The sequence below is a fragment of the Sprattus sprattus genome (genome assembly GCF_963457725.1).
Source record: "Sprattus sprattus genome assembly, chromosome: 2".
In the NCBI taxonomy this organism is placed as follows: Eukaryota; Metazoa; Chordata; class Actinopteri; order Clupeiformes; family Clupeidae; genus Sprattus; species Sprattus sprattus.
The window spans coordinates 38,240,481-38,251,484 of record NC_137921.1 but is presented as its reverse complement, the minus strand read 5'-3'; the positions used below and the strand labels follow the sequence as shown (position 1 = coordinate 38,251,484).

Below are 11,004 nucleotides of genomic sequence, written 5' to 3'. Positions count from 1 at the left end.
GAACTGTTTGGCTGGGAAGACCATCAGTTCTGTTTTGGCCAGGTTCAGCTGAAGGTGGTGGTTTTTCATCCATGTGGATATATCAGCAAGACAGTCTGAGATCCGTGCCGAAACAGTGTTGTCCTCAGGAGGGAAGGACAGAACCAGTTGAGTATCATCGGCATAACAGTGGTAGGAAAAACCATGCGAGCGGATGATGGGGCCCAGCGAGGTGGTGTAGATGGCAAAGAGAAGTGGTCCCATTACAGACCCCTGGGGCACCCCAGTGGTGAGGTGGTGGGGTACAGATAGATGACCTTGCCATGACACCTTGAATGAGCGCCCAGAGAGGTACGATTCAAACCAGGAGTGCGCCTTGCCTGAGATGCCCATACTTGATAGTATGGACAGAAGAATGCGGTGGTTGACTGTATCAAACGCAGCTGATAGGTCAAGCAGGACAAGAACTGAGGATTGAGCTGCTGCTCTAGCTGTTTTTAAAGCCTCTGTCACAGATAGCAGGGCTGTTTCGGTGGAGTGACCGCTTTTGAATCCAGACTGGTTTGGATCGAGGAGATTGTTTGTTGACAGGAACTCTGTGACCTGTTTGGAGGCTGCCCTCTCAAGTGTTTTAGATAGGAGAGTGAGAAGTGAGACCGGTCGGTAGTTTTCCACCTGAGTGGGATCGAGGGACGGCTTTTTGAGCAGCGGCGTCACCCGAGCCACCTTGAATGAAGAAGGAAATGTTGCAGAATTAAAAGAGGCATTAATCACCTGTGTTATTGCCGGTAGGACGGCAGGGGAAATGGCTTGAAGGATGTTGGATGGGATAGGGTCCAGCGGGCATGTAGTTGGACGGCTACCTGCTAGGATTTTGGAGACCTCACTCTCAGTGAGGGGGGTGAAGGAGGGAAAAGATGAGTTGTTGATGGTAGCGCCCTTAGGGGGGGAAGACAGTTGGTCGAATTGTTTCCCAATGGCTGCCACTTTCTCTGTGAAGAAGGAAGCAAAGTTATCGGCTGTGAGGTTAGTAGCTGGGGGAGGAGGAGGAGGGTAGAGCAGAGTTTTGAAGGTGGAAAATAGTTTCCGAGCATCAGTTGCACTGTTGATTTTGTCATTGAAAAAAGTTTTCTTAGCAGCAGTGATGCTGGTTGAGAAGGAGGCCAGCAGTGTCTGGTAGCTTGCAAGATCGTCCTGTGCTGCAGATTTGTGCCACTTTCTCTCAGCCGCTCTGAGATTGGAGCGCTGCGTTCGGAGGGTATCACTCAGCCATGAATGAGACTGGGTAGCTCGCGCAGGTCTGGTAGAAAGTGGACACAAACTGTCCAAGCATGAGCTTAGAGTGGAGCAGAGAGATTCTGTGGCGTCATTGACACCTAGTGAGGAGAAGGTGGATAAAGGTGGAAGAGTAGAGGAAACCAGGGAGGAAAAGTGAGTGGGGGAGAGTTTGCGGAGGTTGCGCCGGAACGAGACCATAGGAGGAGGGACAGAGGGTTGCTCAATGAGTCGAACATCAAAGCGAATGAAGAAGTGGTCTGAGAGATGGAGAGGGGTTACAGTTAGGTTTTCCGTGGTGCAGTTCCGAGCAAGGATGAGGTCGAGCTCTTTCCCTGCTTTGTGAGTTGGGGGAGTGGGTACCTGTTGTAGGTCGAACGAGTGGACCAGGGTCCGGAAGTCAGCCGAGTTGGGGTTGTCTAGGTGGATGTTCATGTCGCCAAGGATGAGTATTGGACACTCATGGTCAGGGATGGCTGACAGCAGGGTGTCCAGCTCATGGACGAAATCGCCCAGTTGTCCTGGTGGCCGGTAGATAACAATCACATATGTTTTAACAGGAGCAGTTACCATAATTGCATGATATTCAAACGAGGCATACCTGTTTGAAGACAGCAGTGGAGTAAATTTCCAGTTTTCCGAGATCAACAGCCCCGTCCCACCTCCACGACCAGATGGCCGAGATGTATGGGAGAAGGCGTAGTTAGTGGAGAGTGCTGCCGGGACAGCAGTGTCTTCAGGTTTGATCCAAGTCTCAGTGAGAGCTAAGAGCCCTAGTGAGAGGTGATTGGCATAACCTGAAATGAAGTTGGCTTTGTTGCCTGCAGACTGGCAGTTCCACAGGCCAACAGAGAAGGAGGTTACAGCAGATGAGGTTTGTTGAAATGAGCGGAGGTTACCCAGGTTGCGCTGCCTTCTGGTGCGCTGGGATCTCTTGTGACAGCGAGTGACAACAGAGATACTGCTGTGACACATGACTAGAAAGACAAATTTTTGTATTGGTTTGAAAGGTTTACCTTGTTCGTGTCCTTGCTTCGGTGGACTTGCACAGGTAGACTTGTATGTCTTTACCCGAAAATGTCTTCACACGAAAAGGGCTCAACACGAGGGCTGACACTTACGCTGACGCTTCAGTATCAGTCCTATTGAAATAGCAGATTCACTGATTGCGTCCGGCTGAAGACCCGCCCAGCAGTTGCAGAGACAAAGGAGCCTAATTACCTTCAGGTGTGTCCTAGCAATTCAGAAAGTGACTGAGTGAAACTAGATTGATTGCCCTCAGGAAGTTGCCTGATTGCCTATCCAATGAGTATTCAAGCAGTATTCACAGTAGTATTAGTTTTAAAATAGTAAAAACCAAGCCAGTACATACAGATACACACAGCAGCAGTCAAGAGGCACTCAGCTTGTTCTGAATTATCTAAGATTGCAATAAGATTATATAGAGCCTACCTGGTTCCTAATGAAAATAGTCCCGCCCAGCAGTTGCAGAGACAAAGGAGCCTAATTACCTTCAGGTGTGTCCTAGCAATTCAGAAAGTGACTGAGTGAAACTAGATTGATTGCCCTCAGGAAGTTGCCTGATTGCCTATCCAATGAGTATTCAAGCAGTATTCACAGTAGTATTAGTTTTAAAATAGTAAAAACCAAGCCAGTACATACAGATACACACAGCAGCAGTCAAGAGGCACTCAGCTTGTTCTGAATTATCTAAGATTGCAATAAGATTATATAGAGCCTACCTGGTTCCTAATGAAAATAGTCCCGCCCAGCAGTTGCAGAGACAAAGGAGCCTAATTACCTTCAGGTGTGTCCTAGCAATTCAGAAAGTGACTGAGTGAAACTAGATTGATTGCCCTCAGGAAGTTGCCTGATTGCCTATCCAATGAGTATTCAAGCAGTATTCACAGTAGTATTAGTTTTAAAATAGTAAAAACCAAGCCAGTACATACAGATACACACAGCAGCAGTCAAGAGGCACTCAGCTTGTTCTGAATTATCTAAGATTGCAATAAGATTATATAGAGCCTACCTGGTTCCTAATGAAAATAGTCCCGCCCAGCAGTTGCAGAGACAAAGGAGCCTAATTACCTTCAGGTGTGTCCTAGCAATTCAGAAAGTGACTGAGTGAAACTAGATTGATTGCCCTCAGGAAGTTGCCTGATTGCCTATCCAATGAGTATTCAAGCAGTATTCACAGTAGTATTAGTTTTAAAATAGTAAAAACCAAGCCAGTACATACAGATACACACAGCAGCAGTCAAGAGGCACTCAGCTTGTTCTGAATTATCTAAGATTGCAATAAGATTATATAGAGCCTACCTGGTTCCTAATGAAAATAGTCCCGCCCAGCAGTTGCAGAGACAAAGGAGCCTAATTACCTTCAGGTGTGTCCTAGCAATTCAGAAAGTGACTGAGTGAAACTAGATTGATTGCCCTCAGGAAGTTGCCTGATTGCCTATCCAATGAGTATTCAAGCAGTATTCACAGTAGTATTAGTTTTAAAATAGTAAAAACCAAGCCAGTACATACAGATACACACAGCAGCAGTCAAGAGGCACTCAGCTTGTTCTGAATTATCTAAGATTGCAATAAGATTATATAGAGCCTACCTGGTTCCTAATGAAAATAGTCCCGCCCAGCAGTTGCAGAGACAAAGGAGCCTAATTACCTTCAGGTGTGTCCTAGCAATTCAGAAAGTGACTGAGTGAAACTAGATTGATTGCCCTCAGGAAGTTGCCTGATTGCCTATCCAATGAGTATTCAAGCAGTATTCACAGTAGTATTAGTTTTAAAATAGTAAAAACCAAGCCAGTACATACAGATACACACAGCAGCAGTCAAGAGGCACTCAGCTTGTTCTGAATTATCTAAGATTGCAATAAGATTATATAGAGCCTACCTGGTTCCTAATGAAAATAGTCCCGCCCAGCAGTTGCAGAGACAAAGGAGCCTAATTACCTTCAGGTGTGTCCTAGCAATTCAGAAAGTGACTGAGTGAAACTAGATTGATTGCCCTCAGGAAGTTGCCTGATTGCCTATCCAATGAGTATTCAAGCAGTATTCACAGTAGTATTAGTTTTAAAATAGTAAAAACCAAGCCAGTACATACAGATACACACAGCAGCAGTCAAGAGGCACTCAGCTTGTTCTGAATTATCTAAGATTGCAATAAGATTATATAGAGCCTACCTGGTTCCTAATGAAAATAGTCCCGCCCAGCAGTTGCAGAGACAAAGGAGCCTAATTACCTTCAGGTGTGTCCTAGCAATTCAGAAAGTGACTGAGTGAAACTAGATTGATTGCCCTCAGGAAGTTGCCTGATTGCCTATCCAATGAGTATTCAAGCAGTATTCACAGTAGTATTAGTTTTAAAATAGTAAAAACCAAGCCAGTACATACAGATACACACAGCAGCAGTCAAGAGGCACTCAGCTTGTTCTGAATTATCTAAGATTGCAATAAGATTATATAGAGCCTACCTGGTTCCTAATGAAAATAGTCCCGCCCAGCAGTTGCAGAGACAAAGGAGCCTAATTACCTTCAGGTGTGTCCTAGCAATTCAGAAAGTGACTGAGTGAAACTAGATTGATTGCCCTCAGGAAGTTGCCTGATTGCCTATCCAATGAGTATTCAAGCAGTATTCACAGTAGTATTAGTTTTAAAATAGTAAAAACCAAGCCAGTACATACAGATACACACAGCAGCAGTCAAGAGGCACTCAGCTTGTTCTGAATTATCTAAGATTGCAATAAGATTATATAGAGCCTACCTGGTTCCTAATGAAAATAGTCCCGCCCAGCAGTTGCAGAGACAAAGGAGCCTAATTACCTTCAGGTGTGTCCTAGCAATTCAGAAAGTGACTGAGTGAAACTAGATTGATTGCCCTCAGGAAGTTGCCTGATTGCCTATCCAATGAGTATTCAAGCAGTATTCACAGTAGTATTAGTTTTAAAATAGTAAAAACCAAGCCAGTACATACAGATACACACAGCAGCAGTCAAGAGGCACTCAGCTTGTTCTGATTGTATAAATGAAACGGAGAAATTAAACATATGGTGGCTCACACACATAGGGCAACTGCAAAAGGAGTTTACCCTTAGTGGTTTGCATCACTTTGAGTAATCTTTAAAATGATTCTAAAAGTTCACTGCATAAGACAGCTCCACAGGTTGTCTATACATGTGCTACTAATGTTGTCTACAGAGATCTTTTATTAGGCAGGGTTTATGCATGAGTGATTATGTACCAGTCTCTTTTCACATGGCCGACTCATCATATTGCTTCATTCTAAATGCTTGAAATTATCATTAAGATACGGAAGGGCCACAGTAATATTTCCAGAGAAGGTAGTTACACCTATGGAAATGGGTCAAAGATGCGTCATTCAGGACGTCTAGCCCCATTTTGAGAATTAGGTGGAAATGTGTGTGATGACAGCTGAGGAAATCCTCTTTGAGGGCACGTAGGGAGAGAGACTGATAGAGAGAAAGATAGACAGAAAGCATCACGTTGGAGTCACCAGTCATCCTGTTCCAGGAAGCTGAGCCATGGCTGTGCAGGGCAGAGCAGGTACTGAGTCAGGGTGGTACCTCTCTCTCATCTCAGTTACACCACGACACACATGCCCGCCCCCTCAGTCTCCAGCAGAGCGCTTGCAGTTTTCATGCACCCCAACCCCTAACCCCCTCCGTTCTGCCTTCCCAGGCCTAGTGTGCAGACAGCAAGACTGAAAGTGCACAGTCACACACTGAGCACGGTTTAATGTGGCAAATGCAGTCCGCTAGCTTTTACCGAAACTGTTGCTTTGACTTTGCGGCATCAATGTTTACAAACACACACACACACACTTACTCCTTCGAAAGGCTACTTAGTAGCTTTTACATCCAAGGCAACACTGATTTATGTCAGATGGTGAAAGGTATCCAGAATGAGAATTAATTAGTCTCAAACCCCTATGCTGTCATTCCCCAGAAATGTCGGAAATCATTAGCAGGTCAGGACATGATGGTAGGTAAACCAGGATGCTCCTTTGTAGGTCATTTTCGTTCAAAAGCCAGTTCAAAAGGGCAAAACAGGTCCTAATCAGCTTGTCAAGTCTAGCAATGAGAGGTATAGATATAATCAAACATAATATGGTGAAAACAATTTGAAATGTAGTAAAAACATTGAAATGAGTGCTGCAAGGTAAATTGTCTTGAAATTAATTCCTGTACCTTTCCCTGTTGCATCTATTTATCAAAACTAATTTCCTCTATGTGGTAAAAATGACCTAAATTACTTTATAGACCAAGAGGCCCCTTTCAACAGAATTTTAATTTGGTGGTGGACAAGAGTCTGCAGACAAGAAGATGCACGTTGAGGCAAAAAAAAAAACAGTGGGTGGAGCTTGAGCTGCGTGAGATCAGCTTGTCCTGTCTCAAAGCATAGGTGAGAACACACACTCCTCTCAGAGCATACTTGAGCACACACAGACACACAGTCCAGACTCAATCCTTCAGTCATGAATGGGAATGTGGCAGGCCAGCACCCTCAGGTGTTCATGGTGGACGGCAGAGACAGGCGGCAGGTGCACCCGCAGCAGCAGCACCCACCCAGGATAGACCCGGGCCTGGTGCCCTGCTGGACCTTCCCTCCTGCCCGAGAGAAGGCAAGAGGCCATCACTCGTGGTCTGGCCTGATCGCCATACTGGTCATGGTGCTGGTGCTAGTCTTTGCTGCACTGGCCCTCGGTGCCTTCCAGATCCAGAGCCTGCAGACTCAACTTGCAGACCTGACAAAGGTGAGTACTTGCTTGTCCTTGATTATGACACTCAAACTTTGGACCTTGTAATGGTCAATTGCAAATGCGATGTTCAGATTTTCAGATGCACAGGTGAAAAGCAAAAGGGTCTCTTTGTGTGTGCGTGTGTGAAGAGCGATTTTAGGAGAAAACTTGACTTCAGGATGGTGGGGGTTGAGGTGGTAGGTGACAGGCAAGTGTCTAGTAGGTGATCATATTAGCATATGCTGTGCCAAAGACATTGTGGGTGCACCTGGGGTGGATGGTTTTTCTTCGTCTAATGCTTTGACATTTAAAGGCTGCAGCCGAGCCCAATACACCAAGCCTGTGGTCACCCGTCCACAGCAACAGGATTTCCTGATTCTTTAGACCTCTCATAGCTACTGAGTTACGTGTGAAGCTACTGACTTTCAGCTCCTTTCTGATATGTTGTCAGAGGCAAAACACATGCAACCTAGCCTACTGATATATTGTTAACTATTAGCCTATTCAATTCTAAACAGACTCCAAATTAACATAATTGTACTGCTTTTGTATGTTTTGTGTGTTCTTATCTGTAAAGTATAACATATGAACTTGTAAAATATAATGATTTCTTTCTGTATGAAAATATGTTTACTGACAAAAAAAAACACATTATTTTAACACTGGCATGTAATTGTAATTACATTTGTAATTTTAACTGTATTGTATTGCATATTCTTACTTTAAAATTAACATTTGTGTTTGGTTCAGTATTTAACTTTAGTTTTAATGTAAATCAAACACTGTTTCATTGTTTCTCTATTCACACTTTTTTTAGGTCATCTTATGTGATGTGGTTTTGTAATTTAAGTCTGTCTCTTTCTGTTTGTTTGATGTCAGGATGTGAACGGTGGCATTACCATCACTGCGCCTCAACGTCAAGTTGGTGAGTATCAGCTTATCATGTTGATCACCACCTGTGGTCAGACAAGGGGCACAAGTTTACCTCAGCTTTGTCGAGCTGAGCATAGTAAAATTGGCCTCCAAACTGGCCATTTAACTAGCCATACTAGATAGATAGATAGATAGATGGATACCTTATAAACTACACAATATAGAGGGCGTCTGCTGAGAACCTCATTAGTGTAACTTTCAGTCCCCTGCCTCAGTCAGCAGCCTACTCGTTTGTGTCTCCCACCTTTTTGACAACATGTCTGCTCTTGATATTTATAAAACTTCATGAGCCATATTCAGCATTCGATAGGCCTACCGTTCACCATTAATGTTTGTATTTACTCTTCAAGTACTTCCATTTTGGGTTAATATATGCTGTGGAAAGAGATTGGCTTCACCGACAGCCATATTCCTTTTTTTCAGGTTTCCTTGAAGATGCAGCTGAAGACGAAGAATGTAAACCTGCAGCAGCAGCACATTTAACAGGTAAAGTCTTAAAGTCTCCCATCAAGTATGATGTTCTCCACCAGCATTGCTCAAGTGTGTGATTGGTTCAGCACAGTGGTTCCTCCACTGAAAACACCATTTCCACCCTTGTTGTTCCTGCAGTTAACACTGAGAGGCCAAAAGACCATAAGACGACGCTGCAGTGGGAGTCAAGAGCTGGCCGGGCATTCACCGAAGGACTCCTGTACCGCAATGGCGGCCTCCAGGTCAACCGCACCGGCCTGTACTTTATCTACTCCCGCGTGGAGATTCTGGGTAATCAGTGTAGCAAAGACAAAACCATCTCTCACACTGTGTTTGTGCGGAGGAAGGGTGACTCCCCCATAACCCTTATGGAAGGGAGGAAGACGGGCCACTGTGAGAAGACTAACGGCCAAGTGTGGACCTCCGAAAGCTACTTAGGTGCAGTGCTGAAGCTCAGGCAGCAGGATTGGGTTTATGTCAACCTGTCCCGTCCTGACCTAATCAATCGCGCTAACCCTTCTGGAAATTACTTTGGACTGTATCAGACCGTCTGAATGTGGGCCTGACTCGCTCACTCCCTGTCCACGAATCAAAAGTGTGCTTGTGCTAATGTGTTTTAGAATTAGCAGCTAGTTGGAGTAGCAAGGAAGCAGAAGTCATGACAATGAATGTATTTTATAAGTGCATATCCACAGGCATTGAAGGGGTGAAATTTGCATATGCAGGAAGGAAACTGATGAGATGATTGGAACACTAAAGGGCTACTGAATGAAGAGTTTAATATATATTTATTATTTTTAGATCTTGGTCCAGCCATTGGTCTGCATGTATATACGTTGGAAACCCAAACAAATGAAACAGATGTGTAAATTAAATGTTTTGCTTCTTCATGCATGCTTGAAAAGATGGTTCTGAAGTTACCAGGTATTTCTATAAAATCAATTTGATTCAATATAACAAGCTTAACAAAGCTTTTTCAGTGAGTTCTATTGCCTCTAGCAGACTTCATTTTTTTTATTTTAGAATGACAATACACACTCAAAGAAAACTGTACTTTGAAGTGGGCAACGCAGACAGCAAATGCAGCACCTCAGATTATTATGCAATTTATGGTCCACAGTTCCACCACAAAGAAATCAGTACTTGTTAATGAGACTGTGGGTAGACACTGGATGACAAATGGAAAGTATGGAAACACCTCACCCATTAACATTTCCAGTGTTCCCTTTCTCTTCACATCATAACATGAAGTAATATGTTGAAAACAAGTGTCAGATGTGCTGAAGTGAACTTAATCAATTGTGCTTCATGTGCTGTGACCTGATGCTGTGTGTGCCTGCTTCTTCTATAGATAGAGGCCCATGACAGGCTTCTAGGGCTAGATTTCCCATAGTTATTTTAATAGTGTTTAGTGTGGCACTAGGCTAGCATTGCAGCCTTGCTGTTGCCGTCGACAATCTGCAAAGACCCCTGTCTTTTGCAAAAACACAGAAACACAAAGACACAGTTCTGGTTTCATTTTGACGTCAAACATGGGGGGTATGAAGTCGATGCCGTGTCAGCTTGGAGTGTCTCTGAGCTTCCTTCCTGTGTCAGTGTAACTGATTACCTGTGGTGGGCATCTGTTGCTCTGCATAATTCTGAGAATGAGTTCCATTTTCAGCCCTGTTCCTGTCAGACTGTCTGTCCCCTCTTTTGTCATTTGTGTCAGTCTCTTAATCTGTACTCACGTGAAAGTCAGTAGCTGTGGGAGTTTTTTGCTCTCTCCATAACATAAACATGCTACTTCTAAATCTCTAAATCCACAGTCTCTTTGAGTCTGATTTAACACTCTGGGAGCACACATTTGCACAAACAAATGTACATAGCGATGTACAAAATAAAATAAAATGTCTATCTGTAGTAGAAATCACTTTGGATAAAAAAAGCCTGCAAAATGAATAAAGCTTAAATGTGTCTGTGACCGGTCTTTTTCTGCCACATAACTTCTCAATGCATGTGTCATAACAGGTGTATCTGATGTTCCATGGCTTGTAGTGTGGGACTGTGGAAACATCAGCCCCCATCCCTCCCCCAACATAAACCAGAGACAGAAAGAGGCCTCAGGGCAGAGGGGGTGGTGAGTGACCACTGAGGGGATCAGGGTCAAATGTGGGCATCCCCATGTCACAGCAACATTTTTAAATAACCATGACATATCACTGTCTGTTAAGACCAGAAAGGTTTTAAAAGGTTTGGTCTTATAACAGGTATATGCATATTTATGACCAGACCTGAACCAAAACTTGAAACACATTTTGTCTTTTTCCTTTCGATTCCAACCACAGTGTGCCCGTGTAATGCTATGGTTCAGACTTTTGGAAATACAGAGAGATACTGCACAACACTTTATTTCAACCAACTTTTAAAAAATTGTAACACTTGCTCGAGTGAACAGTAATGTAACTTGTTACGTTTTTACAAGGTCATCTACGTTACATTGATGCTGTTTGGGTTAAATTGACCCACCATCAGAGATAAAAAGTTATATAGTTATACTATAATGTGGTACCAACCCACATTGACCTCAATGACCATTA

The 11,004-nt window shown here is 43.8% G+C and overlaps 1 protein-coding gene across 1 annotated transcript; it reads left to right on the top strand.

Moving 5' to 3' along the window:
- Positions 1-6,757: 6,757 nt before the first annotated feature.
- Positions 6,758-8,979, top strand: faslg (Fas ligand (TNF superfamily, member 6); the record flags this gene model as incomplete). Its single annotated transcript, XM_080833592.1, has 4 exons — positions 6,758-7,036; positions 7,901-7,946; positions 8,378-8,440; positions 8,564-8,979. The coding sequence occupies 4 exons, from the start codon at positions 6,758-6,760 to the stop codon at positions 8,977-8,979; spliced, it is 804 nt and encodes a 267-aa protein (XP_080689718.1).
- Between the last annotated feature and the right edge of the window lie 2,025 nt (positions 8,980-11,004).